General features: G+C 34.7%; 1 protein-coding gene across 3 annotated transcripts in view; it reads left to right on the top strand.

Annotated features, from left to right (window-relative positions):
- Positions 1-27,885, top strand: part of VPS54 (VPS54 subunit of GARP complex) — a 93,207-nt gene that overhangs the window by 55,066 nt on the left and 10,256 nt on the right. For all 3 annotated transcript variants that reach the window (XM_082851340.1, XM_082851338.1, XM_082851339.1), the window contains exons 11-20: positions 2,416-2,512; positions 8,795-9,135; positions 14,897-15,026; positions 15,629-15,810; positions 16,408-16,520; positions 19,254-19,317; positions 21,797-21,902; positions 22,802-22,889; positions 23,472-23,593; positions 23,705-23,785. In XM_082851340.1, the coding sequence (XP_082707466.1) occupies positions 2,416-2,512; positions 8,795-9,135; positions 14,897-15,026; positions 15,629-15,810; positions 16,408-16,520; positions 19,254-19,317; positions 21,797-21,902; positions 22,802-22,889; positions 23,472-23,593; positions 23,705-23,785 (1,324 nt within the window). The remainder of the gene's footprint in view (positions 1-2,415; positions 2,513-8,794; positions 9,136-14,896; positions 15,027-15,628; positions 15,811-16,407; positions 16,521-19,253; positions 19,318-21,796; positions 21,903-22,801; positions 22,890-23,471; positions 23,594-23,704; positions 23,786-27,885) is intronic.

Genomic DNA, 27,885 nt, shown 5'->3' with positions numbered 1-27,885 from the left:
ATACATGGAGAGTCAGTTATTTTTAATATTTTTCTTCCCTAGGGAATTTTCTCAACTTAGAGAACATCCTATATCTCAAGTGTATAGGAGTATCTTTTGAGAATAAAGTCCTAGGTGTAGCAGCATTAATTAAAAATTTGGAGTAATAAGTCATTGTAGTACTCTAAAATATCTTTATGGATTTCTATTTTTTTATTAATTTTTAATCTTAAAGTTGATTGATGTCAGTTATAAAAATATTGGCTGTACTATTATGTATTGTAATATTTAGTATATATATAATATATATGTAACTAATACAATATTGGCTAATACTTACATAGCACTGTGCATTGTTCTGAGTACTTCGTATTAACTCAGTTTATATTCACAGCTACCATATAAGGTAGGTTCTACCTATTTAAAATGAGAAAATTAGATCATGGAAGAGTTAAGTCATTTGTCCAGAGTCACACAACTAGTAAGTGGCAGGGCTGGAACTTGAACCAAGGCATTGTGGCTTAAGAGCCCATGCTCTTAGCCACCATGCCACATGATATACGGAAGAGTACTTTTTAGTCTGTAGTTAGAAAAGTAGGTTATTAAGTTTATTAGGGGAGATGTTATGTTTCTATTTTTATTTTTTTTAACATTTTTATTGGAGTATAATTGCCTTATAATGGTGTGTTAGTTTCTGCTTTATAACAAAGTAAATCAGTTATACATATACATATATCCCCATATCTCTTCCCTCTTGCATCTCCCTCCCTCCCACCCTCCCTCTCCCACCCTTCTAGCTGGTCACAAAGCACCTAGCTGATCTCCCTGTGCTATGCGACTGCTTCCCACTATCTATTTTACATTTTGGTAGTGTATATATGTCCATATATACACTACCACTGTCTCACTTTGTCTCAGCTTACCCTTCCCCCTCCCTGTGTCCTCAAGTCCATTCTCTAGTAGGTCTGTGTCTTTATTCCCGTCTTGCCCCTCGGTTCTTCATGACCATTTTTTTTTTTTTTTTTTAGATTCCATATATATGTGTTAGCATACGGTATTTGTTTTTCTCTTTCTGACTTACTTCACTCTGTATGACAGACTCTAGGTCCATCCACCTCACTACAAATAACTCAATTTCATTTCTTTTTATGGCTGAGTAATATTCCATTGTATACATGTGCCACATCTTCTTTATCTGTTCATCTGTCGATGGACACTTAGGTTGCTTCCGTGTCCTGACTATTGTAAATAGAGCTGCAATGAACATTGTGGTACATGACTGTTTTTGAATTATGGTTTTCTCAGGGTATATGTCCAATAGTGGGATTGCTGGGTCGTATGGTAGTTCTATGTGTAGTTTTTTAAGGAACCTCCATACTGGCTGATTTTAAGGAATCTCCATAGTGGCTGTATCAATTTACATTCCCACCAACAGTGTATGAGGGTTCCCTTTTCTCCACACCCTCTCCAGCATTTATTGTTTGTAGATTTTTTGATGATGGCCATTCTGACCGGTGTGAAATGATATCGCATTGTAGTTTTGATTTGCATTTCTCTAATGATTAATGATGTTGAGCATTCTTTCATGTGTTTGTTGGCAATCTGTATTTCTTCTTTGGAGAAATGTCTGTTTAGGTCTTCTGCCCATTTTTGTATTGGGTTGTTTGTTTTTTTGATATTGAGCTGCATGAGCTGCTTGTAAATTTCAGAGATTAATACTTCGTCAGTTGCTTCATTTGCAAATATTTTCTCCCATTCTGAGGGCTGTCTTTTCCTCTTGTTTATGGTTTCCTTTGCTGTGCAAAAGCTTTTAAGTTTCATTAGGTCCCATTTGTTTATTTTTATTTCCATTTCTCTAGAAGGTGGGTCATAAAGGATCTTGCTGTTATTTATGTCATAGAGTGTTCTTCCTAAGTTTTCCTCTAAGAGTTTGATAGTGTCTGGCCTTACATTTAGGTCTTTAATCCATTTTGAGTTTATTTTTGTGTATGGTATTATGGAGTGTTCTAATTTCATTCTTTTACATGTAGCTGTCCAGTTTTCCCAGCACCACTTATTGAAGAGGCTCGTTTATTAAGGGAGATGTTATGTTTCTATTTTTATTCCAGAATATATCTTTTCCATATTTAACCAAAATTAGTTTATTTCTCTATGCTTTTTCATCGAATGGTCACGAAGCATGTTCACGTGGAATTACTACATGATAAGATTCATAAGTCAGTGTACTTGACTAGTCTTAGAGATGTTTAAACAAGGAGAAGTTGCTTAGTAATTGACATCTTCATCTCAGTTTTACAATTTTAGCTAGGTATCTAGATTAAATTGTGTTTTATTATTCTTTTGTTGCTAGTATTTAGTGTAGTTTCCTCCAATTTGTAGATAACACCATGTTGGCCTGAAGACAGTCATTGTTTTTGTTTGAATTTTCTTTTCTAGGCTTGCAGATCAGATGAGAATGTTGAATTTTCTTCAGTGGTTTGATCTGCTAAAGGATATTTTCTCTAAGTTTACAATTTTCCTACAGAGAGTTAAGGTAAGCTTATGTGTTTATCAGTTTGTCCAGAATATCCCTAAAGTTAAGTCATCTTTCTAGATATGAAAATTAGAATAAAACAAAATTTCTTTGTTTCTGTAATTTTTCTAAAGGGTTTTAAATTAGATTTGAAGTGCTTCAGAGTATTTTGGTACCTTTTTATAATTTTGGATGATATGTTTTATTTTAAAAGAAATATGATGCTGACTTGGCATTAAATATTATACAGTAATATTTCCTTTTGTGATGCTTGAATCTCTGTAGATTACCTAGAATTACAATATTGTGAAACACTCAAAAATCTATCCCAAACCACTTAATTTTTCTAGGAATTTAATGTTGATATAATGGTATTTTTAAACATATGGTTCATATTTAAAATGCTCTACTAATGTTCTTTATTGCAGGGTTTTTTTTCATTTTTCAATCTGGAATCCATTCATGTATCATGCATTGCATTTAATTACTTTGTCCCTTTGGTCAAACAACTTAATTTTAATCCAGTCATTATAAGGAAAAGAACACATGCCACACAGCATTTTTCAGAAGAAAAAATGTCACAGACTCTAATACATGTTGGTTGGGATTACCAACATGTCATAACTGTGTTTTAATAAGACAGTCATTAGGAATTACTAACAGACTGTTTGTGAAATGTGATATTCTTTGAATTATCAGGTGTCAGTATTGTATTTATGTCCTAGTTAACATCCCTGGCATCTCCTGAGTTTCATGTTAAAAATGATCTGAGGGACTTTGGTACTTATCTGTGATATGACTTCCTTATTGACATTGACATGCTCTAAGTCACATACATAAGCTTTCCAGTCAGAGTGGGAAAAGTTTTATAAAATGTGATTCACTATACTTAATTCAGACTCCTACCAAAATGTTGATCCTATCCATTGATAGTGATAGATAGCAAACCTTTATCTGTGGATTGCACAGTAACGAGGGCTTGTTTTCACTTTTTCTTATATTCCTACCATGACCTTATCACACACAGGTCTGGATATATAGAACTCCTACATTGCATAGTTAGAACTGGACAACTTTTTGCCAGTTATTTTTAAGTAGCTATCTTTTAGGTTCTATATCAGTTAAACTAAGCCACATTATTATTTGATGTATGTACAATATGGGAACAGTGATCTGTCCTAATTGTAGCTTCTTATTTTCACATTTAGGCCACTTAAACTAATACTGTTGTAAAACATCTTTGAAAATGATGTTTAATCTTTAAATATAGTACTTTTTTCTTTGAAAAAGTTTGTGGTTCCTTGAGGGCATGATTTTGCTGAAAAATAATGTTAATTACAGCTGTTCATTTTTAATGAAGAATTTTTAAATAAGTACAAATTGGAAAGAACCATGATGTCTAACAATAGAGGAATGGTAAAATAAGTTATGCCTGGTATATTCACTATCATGGAATATCATGCAGGCAAGGATTTTTAATGATTGAAGAAAATGCATGCATTATAACGTTAAGTTAAAAAGCAAGACAGAGACCTACTTAAATATATAGTCTGCTCTTAGCTGTGTTAGAAAGATTTTTTTACCTCTTCATCTCCATAGACCAAAGAGACAGCTTGTCTTTTTAGTGGTTATCTTTAGGTGGTAGTATTATGTATAATTTAAATTTGTGATTCATTCTTTTCTGTTTTTCCTAAGTTTTCTACAAAAAGAGGTATTGCTTTTTTTTAATTGAACTATGGTTGATTTACAATGTTGTGTTAGTTTCTGGTATACAGCAAAGTGATTCAGTTATACATATATATATTCTTTTTCATATTCTTTTCCATTATAGTTTATTACAGGATATTGAATATAGTTCCCTGTACTATACAGTAGGACCGCTGTTTATCTATTTTATATATAGTAGTTTGTATTTGCTAACCCCCAAATCCTAATTTATCCCCCCGCCTGCCGTACCACCACCACCCCCTCAGCTCTTTCCCCTTTGGTAACCATAAGTTTGTTTTCTATGTCTGTGAGTCTATTTTGTAAATAAGTTCATTTGTATCCGTTTTTTTAGATTCTACATATAAGTGATATCATGTGGTATGTGGTATTTGTCTTTCTCTTTCTGGCTTACTTCACTTAGTATGATAATCTTTAGGTCCATCCATGTTGCTGCAAATGACATTATTTCATTCTTTCCTACGGCTGAATAATATTCCATTGTATATATGTACCACATCTTCTTTATCCATTCATCTGTCGATGGACGTTTAGGTTGCTTCCATGTCTTGGCTATTGTAAATAGTACTGCTATGAACATTGGGTTGCATGTATCTCTTTGAATTAGAGTTTTCTCTGGATATATGCCCAGGAGTGAGACTGCTGGATTATATGGTAACTCTGTTTTTAGTTTTTTAAGGAACTTCCATACTGTTCTCCATAGTGGCTGCACCAATTTACATTCCCACCAACAGTGTAGGAGGGTACCTTTTTCTCCACACTCTCTCCAGCATTTACTATTTGTAGACTTTTTGATGATGGCCACCCTGACTGGTGTAAAGTGATACCTCATTGTGGTTTTGGTTTGTATTTCTCTAATAATTAGTGATATTGAACATCTTCTCTGGTGCCTGTTGGCCATCTGTATGTCTTCTTTGGAGAAAATGTCTATTTAGATCTTCTGCCCATTTTTTAATTGGGTTGTTTGGGTTTTTTTTTTTTTTTTTTGGATATTGACCTGTGTGAGCTGTTTGTATATTATGGAAATTAATCCCTTGTCAGTTGCATCATTTGCAAATATTTTCTCCCAGTCCATAGGTTGTCATTTCACTTTGTTTATGGTTTCCTTTGCTGTGCAAAAACTTTTAAGTTTAATTAGGTCCCATTTGTTTATTTTTGTTTTTATTTCCATTACTCTAGGAGACAGGTCCCCCAAAATATTGCTGTGATTTACAACATGTCAAAGACTGTTCTGCCTATGTTTTCTTCTAGGAGTTTTACAGTATCTGGTCCTACATTTAGTTCTTTAATCCATTTTTAGGTTTTTTTTTATATGGTGTTAGAGAGTGTTCTCGTTTCATTCTTTTACATGTAGCTATCTAGTTTTCCCAGCACCACTTGTTGAAGAGACTGTCTTTACTCCATTGTATATTCTTGCTGTATTTTGCCCTTTGTTGTAGATTAATTGACCATGAGTGCATGGGTTTATTTCTGGGCATTAATTGTATTTTGTATTTTTATTAGAATTCTTGTTTATTGTTTATATCCCATAGTGTAAGATGATTTGTATAGCTAAAAAAGAAAATAATCCTTAAATGCAAGCTTACATTCTTTTTTAAGAAATTTTTAACTCTTAAGTTTTCAATTTGTTATGTGGACAAATAATTCTGGACTATCATTTTAAAGACTTATGAATATGGTTACCAGATTATTTCATTCATTATTCTCAAGACTGGAAAAATTTATTTTAGCGGTTCTGGTCTTTGAACATGAACTTTACTGTAAACTGCTGCAATATGAAAGTTCAGAGAATAAATCGCGTACCTACTGTTGAATCTACTATGTATTGTAAAATCTTCTGGAAAAAAATAATCAGCAAACCTTTAAAACTGTAGGTATGGTGAAAACAGTGAAGAAGAACCCTTAAGAGAACACCTGATACACTGTATATGGAAAGTTTATTGTATTAGCTAAGATGTTGTCAGTTAAAAGGGACAGAGTATTCAAATGAAACTAATTTAAACAATGAAAGAAATGCATTGGCTTGGGGAACTTAAAATAGTCCAAAACGAGGATAGGCTTCAGTTATGACGTGGTCATGGTTTTCTCCCTTAGTTTCTCTGTTTTAATTCACTTCTACCTCCTCTTTGTTGGCTTCACCTTCAAAGTAACCAACCTAATTATAGCAAAATGTCTATGTATAACAGTTTTAGGTCTTCCACATTTGTATACTCTACTTCCTAAAACAAGATTTTTTCTTCTTCAATCATCAAAGTCCTTGGTTTTAATCCACTGGGCTGATTTAGGTTACTGTGGTCAGGACAATGCTGTGCACTGCTTGCTTTGGGTCTGGATTTTCTTCTCACTTCTGAACTAATCCTGTGGCAAGGAGGTTGGGAGTATACTGTGTGGGATACGTAGGACTAACACCTGAAGCCAGAAGGTGGACTCAGTTTTGCATAGCTGTATTCCTATGGGGGAGGTATAGAATAGTTGTTGGGGAGAAAAAGACTATGTCCAAAGACCGTGACCATTTTTTATAAAAAAATTTTTTAAGAAAGAAAATCATCAAGAGAGAAGAGATAAGGAAGAAGAAAGGCAAAATGAAGATGGGGGAGAAAGCACATCAAGAGTAAGACGAGACAGTAGTGAGGATTAAAAGCAGCAATGGAGGAGTGTAGCAAGGAGCAAGCTTGTGACAATAGAGAAGTGATTAATGGAGAAAGAAAATATGCAGTGTCCACAGACACTCGAAGGCTCAGAATCTCTCATATACTGTATGGAATATTGTATCACTTAGAGTGCATTTAGTTCCAAATAACAGGAAACACAGAGTGTTTTAAACAATTAAGGGGGTTTATTAGTTCATATAACTGAAAAATAACCATAGGTAGGTCAGCCTTTAGGTGCTTGATAGAGAGGTTGATGATGTTATCAAGCCTTGGTTTTGTTTCTCTGTGTTTCTCTCAGTCTGTCTTCTGTGTATCTTCTTAGCTTTAAGCTCAGGTGGTTCCGTTAGTTGATTGGACTAGCTTAGACCCTTATCCTATCTTTGGAGACTTAAAGTTGGAGTCTGCTTGCCTAGAACCATGTAGATCCTAAAAAAGAAATCAAGAGTTTTAAGAAAGGAGCAACAAATTACAAGAACGCAACCATGAACGTTAAAGTAGGAATGCAGCCCCTGTTTCTTAGTAGTCCATGAAGACATTGACTTACATAAATTTACTCTTAATTCATCTAGCTTTCAGTATTTGTTAAGTACCTCCTATGTGCCCAGTACTTACTATTCTAGGCAGTAGGATATAATATCTCATGGAGCTAACATTGTAGTGGAAAGAGACCTAGAATTAAAAAAATAAAAAGATAGTGGTAACTGTTATTTTTAAAAAACTGGTTAATGAGATAGGGTTGCTGGAAGGAGTCATAGGAGGCTTTTTTTGTTGTTTTTGATTCAGTTTTATTTATTTATTTTATTTTTTTGCCGTGCGGCATGAGGGATCTTAGTTCCCCTACCAGGGATCGAACCCTTGCCCCCTGCATCGGGAGCACGGAGTCTTAACCACTGGACCACCAGGGACGTCCCGGAGGCTTCTTGAGGAAGTGACAGTCGTGCAGGAACCTGAGTGATGAGAAGGAAACATGTATGCAAACATCAAGGTGAAGAACATTCCAGGCAGAGGAAACAACAAAGGCACTGAGATGGGAACAGTGGAATTTAGAAGAATAGGAACAGAACCAGAATGTCTGGAGAGCAGTGAATGAGTGAGAAAAAGGTGTAAGATGAGGAGAGAGAGATGGATTTAAGGGTAGGTACAGTAAGGAATACGGATTGTTTTTTCCTTTTAAGAAAGCACAGCAGGACTTCCCTGGTGGTGCAGTGGTTAAGAGTCCGCCTGCCAACGTAGGGGACATGGGTTTGATCCCTGGTCCGAGAAGATCCCACACATTGCGGAGCAACTAACCCCGTGCTCCACAACTACTGAGCCTGTGCTCTAGAGCCAGCGAGCCACAGCTACTGAAGCCCATGCGCCTAGAGCCCGTGCTCCTCAACAAGAGAAGCCACTGCAACGAGAAGCCCGTGCACCACAACAGAGTAGCCCCCGCTCGCCGCAACTAGAGAAAGCCCGTGCACAGCAGTGAAGACCCAATGCAGCCAAATCAATTAATTAATTAAAAAAGAAACCCAGTGAATATTTGTTGCATAGATGATTGGATACTGGTTGCTCTGTTCCAAACACCCCCCTTTAAAAAAAATAGAAAAGAAAGCACATCAATCAACGAATATGATCCTCTGACAGGCAAGTTATGTTTAGTGTAACCTATTTAAGAAGTTAGAGAAATATGCAGTATATTTTAGGGAGATTTCCATTTACAAAATTAATTTGTAAATGGAGCCCTATGTCTAAGCTTTAGGGAAACATCTCTCTTGAGCAATTCTTTTTCACAATTCACCTTTACTGTGTAATAAAAGAAATTCTGATATGCATGACCTTGACTCATTTGTAAGATGTTCAAAAGTACATACACAGAGTTCACTTTTGGAACCTTTAGGTACAAAATATTTTAAATCCTTTAAAAATGTACCCTGTTTTCTTGTAGGCAACGTTAAATATCATTCACAGTGTTGTTCTCTCAGTTCTTGACAAAAACCAAAGGACTAGAGAATTGGAGGAGATTTCGCAGCAGAAGAATGCTGCAAAAGACAATTCACTGGACACAGAGGTGGCTTATTTAATCCATGAAGGCATGTTTATAAGCGATGCATTCAGTGAGAGTGAATTAACACCTATAGCAATTGACACTACCTCTCAAAGAAATGCATCTCCAAATAGTGAGCCCTGCAGCAGTGATTCGGTATCCGAACCAGAATGTACTACTGATTCTTCATCCAGCAAAGAGCAGACATCATCCTCTGTTACTCCAGGAGCTGTGGATATTATGTGAGTATGGTGACTGCTGCCAAGTTAACAAGATTCTGAGTCATCTTATTAATGGTTCCAATAAGATTGGTTATTCAGTTTATTGAGAAACCGTGTACACTTTGGTCTTTTGGAATTTAATTTAACAAAAATAAATTAATTTTCTGAAACATGTATCTTTTTGAAAATGTATGCAAGGTAAGGAGGTGAGCATTGGAAGTAATTGAGAATTGTAGAATTTTAAGGCTGGGAAGGAACCAGTTAATTAAATGCCCTCAATTTGGAGAGTTTAGATGACTTATTTAGAGTCATTAGTGGCAGAACCTGTCCTGGAACTCAGGTCAGTATTTCCTTGGTTATGTTTCTTTCTTTTACTATGTCACCTTTGTATTTTGTATATAGTGAAAATCTGTTTGAGTTACAATTTTCAGTTTTTCAGACATGAATTTCCAAGTGGGTCGCACTATCTTTTTTAATATTACTTTTTTAAACTTATTTTGAAATAATTTCAAATTTACAGAAAAGTTGTCAGCATTGTACAAAAAACTCTCATATATCCTTCACCTTGCTTCCCCAGTTAATGGTTTACCACATTGCCCTCTTTCTCCCTTCCTCTCTCTTTCTCACTCTCTTTTCGTCTCTCCTTTCGTTGTCTCTCATGTTAAAATTTTTTCTCAATCATATGACAGTAGGTTGCAGACTTGATGTTCCAAATACTTCAGTGTATATTTCCTAAATACAATAACACTCTCTTAAATAACTACAGTATACCAATTAAAATCAAGAAAACATTGCTGCATTATTACCATCTAATGCACAGACCCCATTCAAAGTTCACCAGTTGTCCCAATAATGTTCTGAATAGAAAGAACAAAAATAAAATAGCCATTAAAATCTTTCTGGTCCAAGAACATTGTTTTTATTTTGTTATTACTAAGAATAATAAGAATTCAGTACTTTTGTTCATTTTGATGTAAGTCGGCTTATAGCCCAGGAGCTTATAAAGGTTGCAGTTATAGTGTAAAGTCAGCTATAATACCTCCCCCTCCCCACCATAAATCAATCAATCAAACCCTGAACTACATATTAATAAAATTTTTTCTTCTCTGTTCTGGCTTATATTTTCACATTTATTAGTTAGGGTTCAGTCTAAAACTGCTGTTAAAAGAGATGTAAAAACATCTGTAGCTTAAACAATATAGAATTTTGTTTCTCTCCTGTAACAATTCAGAGGTAGGAGGTCCAGAGCTGAGAAGGTAGCTCTACCATCTCATTGTGTAGCTTCCCTCTGTGTTTTAGGAGGTTTTATCATCTCATTTCAATCTGTAGCAGCAGGAAGGAGAGGACAAAGGCTGGTACTCTCCTTACTTTTTTGTTTTGTTTTAACCTTTTAATTGGAATGTGATGCACATATAGGGAAATGGACCAGTTATAAGTGTTCAGTTCAATTTATTGTAACAAAATGAACACCCTGGTGTAATCACCAAGGTTAAGAGATAGAACATTACCAGCTCTCTAGAAGCCCCCCCTGCCACTATGCTTTCACTTTTTCCCCAAAAAAAACATTAAAACTATTGGTTTTTGCAGGTTTTAAACTTTATATAAATGGAACCATAAATGGAATCATGTTCTTTAGTCTTTAATTTCTTTCATTCCACGTTATATTTGTGATATTTTTCTAAGTAGTTGCATGCAGCAGTAGTTTATTTGTGCATAAATATTCCACTTCTGACTACACCACAATGTATTTATCATTCTGTTGTTGATGAAATTTGGATTATTTTCAGTTTGATTGTTGTGAACATTCTTGTAGATGTCTTCAGTGTACATGATGTAAGTATTTCTGTTGAATATATACCTAGGAATGAATAAGTATTGTGAATAGCCAATTTAACTACTGCCAAACAATTTCCCAAAGGATTGTACTCCTTTACAATCCTATCAGCTGTGTGGAAGCATTCCTATCACTCCACATCTTCATTCACTCTTGGTATTGTCAGTCTTTTACATTTTAGACATTTTGGTGGATATGTCACAGGTATAGTAGTTTAAATTTTTATTTCCCTGATGATTGGTAAGAGGGCACTTTTCATATATTTATTGGCTGTTTGGATATCCTCTTCTGTGAAGGCCCTATTCAAATCCTTTGCCCACTTCTCTATTGGTTTGCCTTTTATTTCTTATTGATTTATGGGAGTTCTTTATGTAGTCCCAACACAGCCCTTTGTCAGTTGTCCATACTGCAGATATCTTCTCCCACTCTGTGGGTTGACTTTTCACTCTCTTATTGGGGTCTTTGGTGAATAAAAGTTCTTAATTTTAATATCTTACGATTCAATCTTTCCTTTTATGGTTTGTGCTTTTTTTGTGTGTCCTATTTAAGAAATCTTTCCCTAACCTAAGACTTTGATGATATTCTCTTATGTTTTTTTCTGGAAGCTTTGTTGCTGTCCCTTTCACATTTAGATCCACAATCCATCTGGAATTGATTTTTGTGTATAGTGTGAGGTTGTTGTCTTTTTCCTCATGTGGATATCTTTTTAACTTCACACCATTTATTGAAAAGACTGTCTTACCCGTTGCTCTATAGTGCCACTCTTGTCTTAAATTAAATATTCATATATGTATGAGTCTGTTTCTAGATTCTGTTTTGTTCACTTGTCTGCTTTGCACCGGTACCATTAAGTAAAATTGTATTAGTTATGATCGCTTTTTTTTTTTTTTTTTTTTTTGCGGTATGCGGGCCTCTCACTGTTGCGGCCTCTCCCGTTGCGGAGCACAGGCTCCGGACGCGCAGGCTCAGCGGCCATGGCTTACGGGCCCAGCTGCTCCGTGGCATGTGGGATCCTCCCTGACCGGGGCACGAACCTGTGTCCCCTGCATCGGCAGGCGGACTCTCAACCACTGCGCCACCACGGAAACCCTATGATCGCTTTTTAATTAGTCTTAATATCTGGTCATTTCTCCTACCTTTTATTCTTCTTCCAGTATGCCCTATTTATGTTGCAAATCCATATACATTTTAGATTTGTTAGTTCCCTGTTGCTTTCACATAAATTTGTTCATGTTTTATCCTTTCTTTCTTTTTAAGAGCACAGTTCAGAATTTGCAGTCCCACATCCTAGTGGCTAGAATATTATCACATGTCTATATCTAGCTGTAAGAGAGGCTTGAGAAATAGTCTATAGCTTGTTGGCTATTTGATAGCTAAAACTATTATGGCAGAAGTGAGAAACAATATTAAAAGATAGCTAGAAATCTGCTGTACTATTTGAGATTCCTTTAAATCAAATGCAGCCTCATAGTTTTTATCCCTCCCCTCCCACCTCCATTGTGGCTTACTATACAGTCTGGAGCTTCTCTGGCTTTCCACAATGGCATGCTCCCATAGCATGATACCAGAGGTTCTGTAGGTGGTTTCTTCTGTGTTTCATAGGCACATAAATGTCTGGGAACTACCCACCCCCAAGGGGCAATGGATTGATTGAGTATATTTATACACATGACCCTAACTAGTTCTTTCTTGTATCAAGTGTTTTTGCAGTATGTAATTGTGTCATAGATGCAGTACATGCAGAAATGATGTCTGATTTTTTATCTATGTTAGTGGTAGATTTTCCATATTTTCTTACATTATCAAAATAATCTACAACTTTGTAAGTTTATTCCAATGCACAAAAGAGTAAATAGTTTCCCATGCAGGAAATGGGAAAGGAAAAATAATGGAAAGGATTAGAAAGTTTTGTAGGTTTTTAAAATTTTTTATTTTAAATTAAGTTGTGGTTAAAATAAAAACATAAAAAGTTTACCATCTTAGCCATTTCTAAGTGCACAGTCCAGTAGTGGTAAATATATTCACACTGTTGTACAACCAATCTCCAGATCTTTTTCTTCTTGCAAATGTGAAATCCTATGCACATTAAGCAACAACTCCCCATTTCCTTCCCTACCAATCCCCTGGCAACCACTCTTCTACTTTCTGTCTCCATGAGTTCAACTACTCTAGGTACTTCATATAAGTGGAATCATACAGTATTTGTCCTTTTGTTTAGCATATTGTGTTTAAGGTTCATCTATGTTGTAGTATGTGTCAGAATTTCCTTCTTTTTATAGGCTTAGTAATATTCCATTGTATGTATATACCACATTTTATCTATCTGTCAGTGGACTCTTGGATTGCTTCCATCTCTTGACTGTTATGAATAGTGCTACTGTGAACATGGGTGTGCAAATATATCTCTTTGAGATCCTGCTTTCAGTTCTTGTGTGTACATAGCCAGAAGTAGAATTACTGGATCATGTTTGTGAGGTTTTGTTTTTTGCTTTTCCCTAGTAACGTGAAAGAGATCCATTAGACTTAAATTTTTAAAAATCTTTTTAAAAAGCAAAATTACAAACAAATAAATGATTTTTTTAGAAAACCAAACGTCCCAGGTTTTTGGATTGTCACCCTACTTTCTTAAAGACTTAAGTTGTTTTTTTTTTTTTTGCTGTTTCCTGTTTATATCTTTGTGAATTGGTGGCGTATTGGTAAGAGTTCCAAATTCTTAATCATTCCCTTACTTAGGGGCAAATTTTAGAAATCCTTCAGAAAATCGAATTTACAATTGAAATAAAATTTTAACTTTGAAATTTAAGCAAACAGTTTTATGGGAGCTGGAATTGAAATAGCACTTGGACTGTTTATATAGAAGGAAATGTTGCAGTAGAAGAAGCTTATCAGATTAGAAATAGAATTAGACTAATTCTGGGTTCTAGTCCCACCCTCTTAACCTTGTGACCTTGAGTAGATCACTTAAACTTTCAAGATTCAGTATCCTCATCTGTAAAGTAGAAATTTATCTATCTTCTTCAGAGTGTGAGAACCAAGCAAGGTACTGTATCTGAGAGTATTTTAAAAATATTTATCCATCCATTATTTTAAAGCACTGGTAAGTAAATTTAATGATATAACTTTAAAGGATAGCAGGTAATAACTTTCTTTAATACCTTAACCCAGTGAGAGTGGTGGTTTGCCTCAAATTAATATACATCAGATCCTCTTTGAAATATCTTTGAAAGTTATTTTAATTCAACTGAAACGGAGAAAAATTATGCTAAGGTACTTCACTTGGTTCATGATAACACTAAACTGACTTGTTGGCACAGAATCAGTGGTCTTTATACATGCCCTGGGGAAAAATGTATAAAAAACAGGAAGTCTTACATTTCTTCCTCAAAACTGGAATAGATGCATTACATATTATAAATACTCCTATTTAATTGTAAGTTTCTTGAGAACAGTATTCCCTCCAGTGCATAGTAGTTAAGCACAGTAAATACTCAGGAAATACTAGTTTAGTTGATCTGACTATTAATAGTCATTCATAATTATAAGTAAAAAGAGGGCCTGTTTGTTCCTTCTTTCCATTCCTTTCCTCTTGCTTCCACCATGTCATCCTAAGCGCTTGTGCACAACCTGCCACAGCTACGCCCTTGTACCTAATGAGAATTTCTTTTGCTGTAGTTTTTGCAGAATTTCCAGTCAGAGTCTGAACTAAGTATTAAAAATACTACAGCAGAGAGAGAAAATTATTCTTATATAATATTAGGGTAAAATATATTTGTGTTATCTGAGCTTGTTTATGTGATGCTCTACCACAAAAATAAAAGTATATGATACATCACAGAATTTTCCCTCAAATGTAAATTTTACAGCTTTTTGTTTTTTATTGGTATGTCATCTATGGTGAACAGTGTGTTCACAACTTTCCTTGACTTAATCTCTTTCTATCATTTTCAGGGTCAATGAAGACATGAAATTAACTGACTTAGAGCTGGGAAAGCTGGCAAATAATGTCCAGGAGTTATTATATAGTGCCTCAGATATATGCCATGATCGAGCTGTCAAATTTCTCATGTCAAGAGCAAAGGTTAGTTGTTTTAATAAAATTTAGATATTTTATACATAGTAACATTATTTTAAAGATCTGAAATATATCCTTGCTTGTGTCCCTATTCCACATAATGCATATTTTGAACACTTAATAAGGTACTGGTGTGGTCTATTAAGGAGATGTTGAAATGCAAAATAATCCAAATAAAAGAAATAGAAAAAATTAAGCATGCTTTTCAAATAAATGATTAAAAGACTTATTTTGAAATATAATACCTTAATAATTAATTTGAAATTAATATGCTGTTTTTATACACATATATGTGTATACCTAGCCAAATAATTTATTAAGAAAATTAGTTGTACTCCAATAGTATGAAAATTGTATAGTATGATCTGAATTTATTTGAGCTACTGTATTACAAAGGGATCAGAATAAAATTTAGACATCTTAAACTTTTTATGCTTGATTTCTGGGACTAAAGTATTGGGAAATTTCATTTAAAATTGTTTTAAAATAATTTTTAGGAATTAATACAACTATTATAAAAACAATATTTGTTTAAGTTGGTTTTATAGCTCATCCATATTTGGTGTTATACTAACTCTCATGATTTTTGTGTTATCTTTAAAATTTAGGATGGTTTTCTTGAGAAGCTAAATTCCACAGAATTCATAACACTTTCCAGATTAATGGAAACATTCATTTTAGAAACTGAACAGATCTGTGGAAGAAAAAGCATGTCATTACTTGGAGCACTTCAGAGCCAAGCTAATAAATTTGTAAACAGGTTTCATGAAGAGAGAAAAACCAAGCTCAGGTATTATTACCATGTCCATTCTGTTCTTCATTTATTTCCCCTTTTCTTTACAAAACACAATTATATTTAAAAGAGGAAACTTCATTAATTGGCCAGTTAAAACCCCTGACAGATTTTTTTCTTTTTAATTAAAGACAGATTGTGGAATTAAAATCACATTTCTTAGCTTTTGAAAGTGTAGTTAGAATGTTTAGTTCCATTAAAGTACTTACCAGGAAGATCCTAATAGACTGACTTTTCCTTTCCCACTCAAAGTGAAGTTAATTATGTTTTACCACTCTTCCTGACTAGGCTAAGAGACATAAAAAGAGAAACATTTTCTGAAACTATTCATACTGTTTATGAATGATTTCAGTTTATTAAGGTGTTCAGCACTTTTTAAAGTCTTAGGTACTAACAGGTAATGGCCATTATTATTTAAAAACTCAGTGCCTTGTATTGCATGGGCTCTACTTGAATTTAACTAAGATACATGTAGTCTTAAATATATAAGAAAAGTCTTATGTACTCACTCAGCTCTTCCTTTTCTTTTCACCCAAGGAGATGGTGTTGAAATATTATTAAAGTTTATCTTCCTTTCTTTTTACTTTTGAATAGCCTCCTCTTAGACAATGAACGCTGGAAGCAAGCTGATGTTCCCGCAGAATTTCAGGATCTTGTTGATTCTATAGCAGATGGAAAGATTGCTTTACCTGAAAAAAAATCAGGGGGTATGTGTACTCTTTCACACACTCTCTTTCAATTTTATATTGTTTGTTCATTTTTTAGGAGTGCTTAATATTTCTTTAATTGATAGTGCCTCTTGGGAAGCTTAGAACTAACACTCCCAGCTTAGTAAGTAGTTGATTGGAAAAGTATGTGGTAATTTTTAATAATAATTTCAGATATTTATTGAGTATTAACCATATCCAGACACTGGACCAAGTGCTTTACATGCATTACTCCAGTTTACCCTGACAACAACCTATAATAAAGATACTATTGTTACCTTGTTTAATAGTGAGGAGGCATGAGGCTTCCAGGGGTTAAGGAATTTGGTACAAATAAAGATCTGGGATTTGAAACCAACTTTATATAATTTCATAGTTATGTTCTTAACCACTGTACTGTATTGTTTAGAGACATGTATTCTTTTATTGGACACTAGTATGCTTCTACTATGTGTCAAATGTTGAGACATAGGTAAGAGGTATAATTTTACTTTAAAAGGTCTAAGTCTGATGAAAAATGTATTTATTATCAATCACAAGTAATGTAGTAGTGATATGATAGAGAAAACCAAAATATAAAGAACTGTAGAATAAGAAAACTATGAAGGAGACTACAAAGGAAGGGCAGAGAGGTAGGACAATCCAGAAAAACACAGAAGTTAAAAAATTAGAGTTTCAAGAAGAAGATTTTCATTTGTATCAAATGTCAATTGGGTCTCTTATGAAAGACATGCAGTGGCTAGAGATATTTTTGTATATCAGTTAAAGTGGAGTTGTCATGGGTTAATGATATAAACTTGGGCTTCCCTGGTGGCGCAGTGGTTGAGAGTCCGCCTGCCAATGCAGAGGACATGTGTTCGTGCCCCGGTCCGGGAAGATCCCACATGCTGTGGAGCGGCTGGGCCCGTGAGCCATGGCCGCTGAGCCTGCGTGTCCAGAGCCTGTGCTCCGCAACAGGAGAGGCCACAACAGTGAGAGGCCCGCATACTGCCAAAAATAAATAAATAAAATAATAATAATAATATAAACTTATGTACAACTCATCCTGTAATACCAGATTTGAAATTATGAAGTTTTGAATAATTTTTGAAGTGTTTTTTGTTGTTGTTGTTTTTAATAAATTTTTATTTATTTATTTATTTATTTATGGCTGTGTTGGGTCTTCGTTGCTGAGCACGGGCTTTCTCTAGTTGCAGCAAGTGGGGGCTACTCTTCATTGTGGTGTGCAGGCATCTCATTGTGGTAGCTTCTCTTGTTGCAGAGCACTAGCTCTAGGCACGTGGGCTTCAGTAGTTGTGGCTCGCGGGCTCTAGAGAGCAGGCTCAGTAGCTGTGGCGCACAGGCTTAGTTGCTCCGCGGCATGTGGGATCTTCCTGGACTAGTGCTCCAACCAGTGTCCCCTGCAATGGCAGGTGGATTCTTAACCAATGTACCATCAGGGTAGTCCATATACCCTGCTTTTGTCTTTTGTTTTCCTCTGAGAAAGAAGAAAGGATATGCTATTAGAAATCCATTAACATTTTACTAGTTCATGCAGAGTTAAGGATCCTTGGTTATTATTCATGCATCCATCATCTATTTATTGAGTTACTAGCTACTTAGCTACGCATTGGGGAGATGAAGTTTCATGGATAGCAGTTAATATTAATTTGGTGCTTACCTGATACTAGACAGTTTTTTCTAAGCACTTTACATTGTTATCTCATTTACAGATCCATGAGCTAGACACTGTTAGTATTCCCATTTAAAAAATATGGGAACTGAGGCACAAAGAGGTTAAGCAACATGCCTAAGGTTACCTGGCTAGGAAGTGGTAGAGCTGGGATCCAACTGCAGGCAGACTGACTTTAGGGCCCTTCCTCTTAACTACTGTGCTAAGCCATTTCTCTGCAGTATTGAGAATTGGTTAAGACACAACCCCTGTCCTCAAAAAACTCAATCTGACATACAGAGTGAATTGTGATTAGAAATTATATCACACTGAATTTCTTCCTTGAAAGAGATGAGGAAGTAGATATTTAATGTCTTAGAACAAAAGGATTTGAAGCTTAGGGAAGCATGATGACTTACTTGCGCATGGTAATCTGTTTAATTTGGCTGATTCAGGGCAGTAATCCAGTCCACTGTTCTTTTCACCTCAATATGCTGAATTTTGTTTTTTAATGATAAGAAATACCACATGCTGAAAATAAAGTAACTTTTGGATTAAAATCTTGAAAAGTAATACATAATCTCTCCATTGAATTTAGGAATTAAATTGTACTCTAAGGGTTATAATAAAGAAAAGATAACCAGTTGAAATGCTAGTTCTGCCTTTCCCAACTAATAACATTCTTTTTCCTTTACTTCTTATCGATCATCTGCCATGTGCCAGACCTAGAGGATAGCCAGTTAATAAGCATTATCTCTTTCAGTAACAACACTGAAAGGTAGATAATATTGTTGTCCATGTCTAATGGATACAGATATTGAGATTCAAAAGAAGTAATTGGCCTAGTCTTGCATCCAGTAATTGGCAGTACTGGAATTCAAATCCAGATTTCTCTGATTCCAAATGCAGTATACTTTATTTACTTTGTGCTGAATTATTTCCCAAGAAGTAGATTTATTTGCAGAAATGAGATAGTTTCAGGCCCTGAATAGGAACTTTTTCAGTTTTTTCCAGTTTAAATTTTTTATCCAATATTTTGTTTCATCTTTTACCCATGTCTCTTTATTCGCTTTACTCTCTAGCTACAGAAGAAAGGAAACCAGCTGAAGTTCTCATTGTCGAGGGACAACAGTATGCTGTTGTTGGGTGAGTGACACGTTTTTCTTCATTAGTTGAATCAAGTATTTAAAACATAGGTCTTTTAGCTACCCCTTGATGTGAATTGGAAATTTTGGATTAACAATTGTAAATCTTACAAAGAATTTTAAAGAAATTTTATGGATTCCTTTTTATTTTTCTATATTTTGTAGTATTCTGTATCCATTAGGACTACACTGGCTTAACAAAAAAAGGGGTTGGTTGATTTTTCTCATGTAACAAGAACCTAGAGGTACATAATCCAAGGGTGCTATAGTGGCTCCATGATGTTATAAGTGTCTCAAGCTCTTTCATTTTTTCCTGCAACTTTTTTAGTGTGTAGTATACAGCATAGTAGTTGAAGTTGTGAGTCAGACTGCTTAGGTTTGAGTCCCAGCAGCTCTGTTACTTTGTGGCCTTAGGCAAGTTACTCTGTGCGCCTCAGTTTCCTTATTTATAAAACAAAATGTGGACAATAGTACTGTACTTAGAATTATTGTGAAATTAAACAGGTTAATTCATGTAAAGAATCTAGCACAGTTCTAGTACCTAACAAGAAGTTGATAGTTGTTGGTAGTTATTTCCATTATCATCATTTGTCATTAGGTCTTTTACCAAAAACAGTATTTCAAATTCAAGTTAACTAAGAAAAATATAAATTCCAGTATTGTTTGTCTAGTACTATATGCCTTTTATTAAATAGGTAGTTAAGATAATATCTTCACATACTTTAATTTTAATAACACTTCATAGTTTAAATATTTTCATATATATGATCTCATTTGATCTCTACAACCATGTTGTACAATAGACATTTCAGGGATTATTGTTCCCTTTCTACAGTTAAGAGAATTGGAGCTTAGAAGTTTAAGTAGTTAATATAAAATTACCCAAATGGAGCCAGAATTAGAATAAAAACCTAGCTCCCAATATCTATACCAGAATTCTTTTTCACTTCTTTGTTTCCTGTCACTAAGTAAGTCTTTTCTGAAACAGCCATCCCTTCCAGGAAGAATGAATGATCCTCTCTTTGTAACTCTCTGTGCCTCTCTCATGGCACTTTCTGGTTAGTCTCTGAATTCCTCAAAGATGGGGATCATATCTTACCACTTTAATTTTTCTTAGCACCTAATAAGCACTCAAATAGTGTGTATAGAATTTATACTTTTTCTCAACCTGTATATTATCCAAAACTCTGAAGTACACCCATTGTAAGGTAAAGCTTCCATTCCTTTCTTCTCTGGAGTTCTTTTCCATTTCTGGTGGGACAGAGCTTTTTTCAACCTCCCTATAATCTTAGTCCTTCAATCTAATCATGATTTCTTTCCTTAATTACCCATTGCAGTTGACCCTCTATATCCATGGATTCCACATCCAACCAACCAGGTTGCAGAACCCGTGGATATAGAGGGAAGACTTTACTACGCCATTTTATATAAAGGACTTGAGCATGCATGGTTTTTGGTATCCACGTGATGTCCTGGAACCAATCCCCTGTGGATACTGAGGAAGGACTGTGTCTTATTACTCTTCCCTTGCTTGATGGAAATGGTCCCCTCTAGCTATCTGGCTTTCTTGCTCTTTAGGCAAAGAGGCTTCTGCCAAAAAACGGAACTCCCTGGCTAAAGATGGAGTATTATATCTTCAGAGAGAAAATTACAAAAGATAAGCAATGGACTCCTGCCCAGTAAAGCAGACTCTAGAACTATGCATGGAGAGTAATATATGGTCTGACAATTAAGCTGTTATAAAGGCTAGATACTCTCCTTCTTGAATCACTGCTCTCTTCAGACTTTCATAAAACATTAGTTTACATGGATCACTCATTTCTGAGGATCTCATTGAATTTAGATGTGCTGTAATGAATGGCTCTTTCTCCCTTAGTTTCAACCTTATTTAACCTCCCAGTAGTGCCTCTTTTCAGCTTATGACATGTCCTGATAATGAGCTGATAACTTTCTCATCTTTGGAGAAGCTTTTGTGATTTACCAATAAACTTCTTAGAAGGTATATTGTTCTTAGAAGCCACAGTTTATCTTTCATCTCACTAAGAAAATCTAGACTAGGTTCCCTTCATTAATTCAACATTTATGAGGACCTACTACATAATCAGAAATACTGGTTAAGCTTTTTTCAGTGTTTCTAAATTGGCCAAGGAATGGGATACCTGCCTTATGGAAGAGACTTATCTTAGTATGACTGTCACACAGAGAATGATGTGCTCACAACACAAAATTTAAGGAGGTACCCTTTCTCAGTGTCATGCAGGTGATTACCTTGCAATTGCACAACCCTGAAATTGAGTGCCTCCTTAATTTTACACTCTAGGGATTTTCTGTTGCCTTACCCTAAGTCCCTACTCTGTTGCACTTAATAGGTAAAATACATAATTTAACAGTTACCAAGATCAATATTGATTTTTATATGCCAAATCAGTTTGATTTTTCTCGTTTTGAGTGTCTACTGGGTCATCTTTCTTTTTTTGTAGAACCGTATTGCTGTTGATAAGAATTATCCTTGAATATTGCCAGTGTGTGGATAATATCCCATCTGTTACTACTGACATGCTCACTCGTCTATCAGATTTATTGAAGGTGTGTATGATTTCACTCCTATGGAAAAAATAGTTGGAAGAAGTAATTCATTAGGGCGTGAGTAATCTTCCAACTCTAAGACATTTCGAGGTTAAGCTATCTTTAAGACATTAATTTTGTGACATTTGATTGTGGTTGAACACAACATGTTATTTGAAGGAGGCCACCTGCTTCCTTCTCACTCCACATTTAGTGATTCCTCATTATACCCATAGAGTTGTTAATGATATTGGAGACAGGAGATGATTTGTTCGTTAGGTGCTGAACATGACTGAGGCCACTTAGGTCAAAAAACCTGGACTGGTTTCAAATGTGCATGGAAGGAATTCACTGAACTTTACAAAATTCATCTCACTAAGGTTAGAGATTTTTCTTAAATCATTATTTCAGAACCATTGATGTAAAATGAAACTGTGGTGATAGTGTTATTCAGCCATTTCATATTAACAGATATTTTAAACTGCTAGCCTAGAGAAAAGGCTTTATTTTTTTCAAATACCTAATCTATCAATTAATTCTGTCCCAAAATTAAGTTGTCATATTTTAGTCCAGAAAGATTTTGTTACCCTTTCGAAAGTAGGACTATCCAATTAGAATGACCGAAACAACTAGTTTTGTGAATGCCAATTAAAGATTAATTTCTGAACAACTGATTTTTAGAATTTTTCAACTTTTTCCCTACCAGACTGTAAATATTATCATTTGGGAACACCCCTTGCCTTTTTTTTTTTTTTTTTTTTGTCATTACATAAACAGATCCTAATTGCTCCTAGTAGAAAAACTCATTTGGTCCTTCAATGAGAGGAAAGAGGAATGTATTTTTACAATTAACACATTGCCAGCATATAAAGAGTAGTTTTTAATAAATTGTTGGGTTTTTTTTTTTCTTCCTTTGTTAGTACTTCAATTCAAGAAGTTGCCAGTTAGTTCTTGGAGCTGGTGCACTGCAAGTTGTTGGACTAAAAACAATAACTACAAAAAATTTGGGTATGGATTTTTGCATTTAATTCACATGCTGAGGCATTACAGTGATGTCACTATACTTATGTTTCATTATACCTGATGTTTTTATGCCTCTAGCTAAAGCCTCTAAAAGTAGCAATGTCACTTTCTTATGTATTGCCATAACTGAAAAATAACTTCTGGAGAAATGTTATGAGGAATTTTCACTCCAATAAATATAAGTTACTAGAAAGTTGCACTACTGTAAAAAAAATGTTAAAATGTAATATGTATGAAGTACGTATGTGTATATGGGGTGAAAGGTATCTGAATGTCAGAAGAGAATCAGTTGTCCCATTAGCTTCCTTATGCCAGTACTACTCACAACTTGAGTCCATTGGAAAAGCAGCATAATTCATTACATCATTCAGTACCAACTGATTTTCTTAAACAAAAAATATGAAATATGTTGCTTTCTGTTACTGTGTTCTTCATTTATGTAATAAACTGGGGTCTGTATAAAATTAATTGATACCTTTTACATAATTTGATAGGTAATTAAATACCTTAAATATCAGCTAATACCTTTTTTTTTCTCCACGATATGTCTACCTCCCGGATCTTCAGCTCTTTCTTCACGCTGTTTGCAGTTAATCGTGCACTACATTCCTGTGATCAGGGCTCATTTTGAAGCTCGACTGCAGCCTAAGCAGTATAGTATGCTTAGGCATTTTGATCATATCACTAAGGTACCTTTCCATGTATTTTCTACTGGAGTTTCATAAATTTAACTCCATAATTGTTAAGTATTTTAGATGTGTCCCAGGGACTTTAAAATATAACGTTATTTCTCATTACAGGACTACCATGACCACATAGCTGAAATATCAGCTAAGCTTGTAGCGATAATGGATAGCTTATTTGACAAGCTGTTATCTAAGGTAATAATTTACGGAAATTATTAGGCTTTGCTTGAAAGCGTTGTGACTTTTCACAGTTGTCTAACAAATCAAAATTGTTCCAGGTTTAGGGAAAAACTCAAATGTTCAGATCACCCAAATAGGTGATATTCATTTCCTAAGGGACTTGGGGGTAGGGGTGGGGGAAGATGATTTCAAGGATGATAGAAACCCTATATAGAAGTAATTTTATATTAGCTGCATTGAAAATTATGTATCTTCAAAGCGTATTTTAGTCTGAAAGCCTTCCAGAGACAGAATTGAGAAAATAAACATTAAATTATTTGTAGTAAAGTGTTATTTTATTTTCCAGGCCAAGAAGGCAGAGCCTGAGGTGCTCTCTTATTTCCGTCATAGATATTCAATTTCAGTACTTGTTTCTTATTTGCTTCCCATTCCACATAGGTCATTAAAAGGAGAACTGTTTTCCAAAAAATTCATAATTGCACTGGGAGGGTATCTTCAGAAAAATGTCACTTAATCAGCCCTAGTCACTTTTGCCCTATCCCTCACTCTTTCCTTTCCCTAAATTATTCAGTACATGTCTTAGAGAGAAAGCAGAAATCTCATACCTTGAAAGTTTGAAGGTTTATTTAGTTTATACTTTTGCCCCAGAGTATTTTTAGAGTAATCTTATAAAGCAAGACCCTTTGATGTGCTTTTCCTTCTACTTGGATCCTTCAGATTCTGAGATGGCAAGAGCAGCAGGCACATAAAAATTATAAAAAGGCAAGATAAAGTGGTGCCCATTCACACCCAAATCTTTGAAGTTGACAGTGAGAAGGAGTGATTGGAAAATAAGATTGCATTTGTTTAATGTTAAGTTCTCAAACATTTTGATCATAGGACCCCCTTTACATTCTTAAGAATAATTGAGGACCCCAAAGAGCTTTTTTTATGCAAATATACTTATCAGTAAGTACCATATTAGAAATTAAAACTAAAAAAAAAATTTAAAACACAAGAATACATAAACACACATTTGATTAGCCTTCAGAATGACATCACAGGTCATCTAAAAATCCCCACCATTCAATCATGAGAGACCGCAAGTGAATAATACTAATCTTATTATTATTATGAAAATGGTTTTTACCTCACATATTCCCTGAAAGAGCCTCTGACTCCCAGGTGTTCCCACACCACACTTTGAGAACCTCTGACGTAGTTAGTTTATAGTATAGATGTTTTGTGCTTTTCTTTTAAGAAGCTTAAGGAATTTATAGTTATGTGCAAACATACCTATGTTATGCTATGCCTTCTAAGTTTCTAGTTTTGTATGGAGAAAAATTATTGGTTAGAAATTCTCTTTTTTCTTCATGGTTGCCAAGTACAAGCTAAATGCAAAAGCAGTTCTATTCCACCAGTTTCCTTTTTGATACATGACATTCTTCTGTGTACCAAAAGTCAATGAATAATGCACTGTGACCCTCAAGAAGTTTATCATCTAACAAGGCAGAGGACTTAACACCTAAAAATGTAGAGTAAGGTAAATGTTAAATAGTGAAACTAGTAATAAGCTGGGGAATAGAATGAAGCAAAACCAAAAAAGTGCTGGTACCCTTAAAACCTTGACTTTTTTCTATCATGTTGGTCATCCAAAGTCTATGAACAAGAATTGGGACTATGGCTAGACTTTTTCCTGTGACAATTCATTGCATTCTTTTTTCTCTCTTTCTTTCTTTTTGGTAAAGAAAAATAAAGAAAATTATTTAATGAGCTTCCCATATATTTATCACCTATATTTAACAGTCATTAACATTTTTCTTTTTTTGCTAAAATATTTTATAGTTAATTTGAGGCACTGTAATATTTCATCCCTAAATACTTGGGTGTATATTTCTAAAAACTAGGGAGGGATACTTTTTTATCTAATCACACTACTATACCACACCTAACAAAATTACATATTGCATTTGGTTATTATGTCTCTTAACTCTTTTATAAATTTCAAACACCTCCCTCCCCATTTTTTATGTCATTTTTTTAATGTCAAGAGTGTGCCTAGACGTTTGCAACTTAGCGTTTTCTCTGCTACCTTCCTCACTGATGACTTTTCCTGTTACCCTGACACGTTACATTTTCCCTGTATTATCAAGTCTCTCTTTACCACTCCCTGCCCTACTTGCTTCCATGGGTTGCCCAGGAGTTTGGCCCTGTTTTTAATTCACACCAAAATAGCAGACAGTGTTTGATTTGGGTTAGTCTCTCAATTTTTAGCTTTTCATTTTCTTATCAGGAATTTTAATTTGGGGAAAGAAGAATAACACAGTAATAAAATATATGCTGATTATAAGAAGCTAATAAACAAGGGTACCTTTCCTTGGGTAGAGTGAAACATTAACATCTAATTGTACTACTGGCTAGACTAATGTCCAGCCACCATTCATTCATTCATTGAGTTAAATCGTGTTAGGTTAACAGTGATACACAAGGGTGAAGAAGCCTTTGATCTTGTCCTCATATAGTAAAATATCTAGTAGGATAATTACATCAATAACTATAACAGGAGGTAGATTAAAGTATCATAAGTAGGGAATCGGTTCAGTGCTATTGGAGCTTTTAATGTTTTGAAAGAGATGGTTGTTAGCTTGGGAGGGAGATCTGGGAAAGCTTTATGGATGAGGCATGCATATAAGTTTTGATTTTAAAGATAGATACAATTAGAGCAAATGAAGTTGAGGCGAAGAGATACTCTGAGTTAACAGCATGAACAGACATGTTGGTAGGAATCCTAAGAAGGAAGTTTAGTGTTGGGTTTTGGAGTCAGGTAGACCTAAATTCAAATTCCATTGTTTGTCACACATTAGTCACTGAAGAACCTTGGGCAAATTATTAATCTCCTTAAGCCTCGGTTCCTATCTCTAAATGAGGATAATAATAAAGCCTCATAAACTTGTAGTGAAGATTTATGAGATAATATATGTGGAGCACTTTTCTTTTATCATGTATCTGACTATAGCCAGTTCCAATAAATGTTGACTGCTAATGCTTTTGCTGTTGTTATTAATAATAACAAAGGTAAGTAATTCCATTTAGCTAATGTATTAGGGTGGGTAAACCCAGGAGTGGGAGATATGTTGGAAAGATAGTGGAAAGCTTTGACTATCAGTGGAAAGCTAAGCAATTTAAGGCAAGTTTATGGAGGTATAATTTACATTCAGTAAAATTCATCCTTTCTAAGTATATAATTTGATGGATGTTAACATGTATATGTAGTAGAACTACCACAATCAAGATATAGAACAATTCCATCACTGTTGGCATTTTTGCAGTTAATCCTTTTCCCGACATCCCCAAACCATGACAACCACTGATCTGATTTTCTTCCATATAGTTTTGCCTTTTCCAGAATATCCTATAAATGGAATTATACAGAATGTAACCTTTTGTCCTAGGTTCCTTTCATTTAGCCCAACGCTTTTGAAATTCATGGATGTTACAGCAGGTGTTAATGGCTTGTTCATTGTTATTATAGAGTGATATCGATTGTATGGATGTACTACTATTTGTTTATCCATTCATCAATTGATAGATGTTTGGGTTTTCTCCAGTTTCTGGCTGTTATGAATAATGCCACTATATACATTCATGGGCACATCTTTGTGTGGACATGTGTTTTCATTTCTTTTGTGTAAATACCTTGGAATATATTGATGGTGGCATGGAAATGTAAGACTGCCAAATTATTTTCCAAAGTGACTATACAATTTTATATTCTACTTGTGATGTACAAGAGCTCTAGGTACTCTTTATCTTCACCAGCACTTTCTATTGTCTCTCTGTTTTTTAATGTTAGTCTTCTAGTAGGTCTGTATTGAGTGATATCTCATTGTGGTTTTAATTTATATAATGACAAACATGTTGAGTATCTTTTCATGTGTTAGTTTGCCATCCATACTTTTTCTCTGGAAAAATGTTCAAATTTTTTTTGCTCATTTTAAAAATTGGGTTATCTTCTTATTGAGTTTTAAGAGTTCTTTAAGAAAAGAGTTCTTTATATATCCTAGATACAAGTCCTTTATCAAGTAAGTATTTTCTCCCAGTCTATGGCTTACCTTTTCATTTTCTAAAGTGTCTTA

Source organism: Leucopleurus acutus (assembly GCF_964270905.1).
Source record: "Leucopleurus acutus genome assembly, chromosome: 12".
NCBI classification, from domain to species: Eukaryota; Metazoa; Chordata; class Mammalia; order Artiodactyla; family Delphinidae; genus Leucopleurus; species Leucopleurus acutus.
This window is presented reverse-complemented; position numbering and strand designations above follow the sequence as displayed.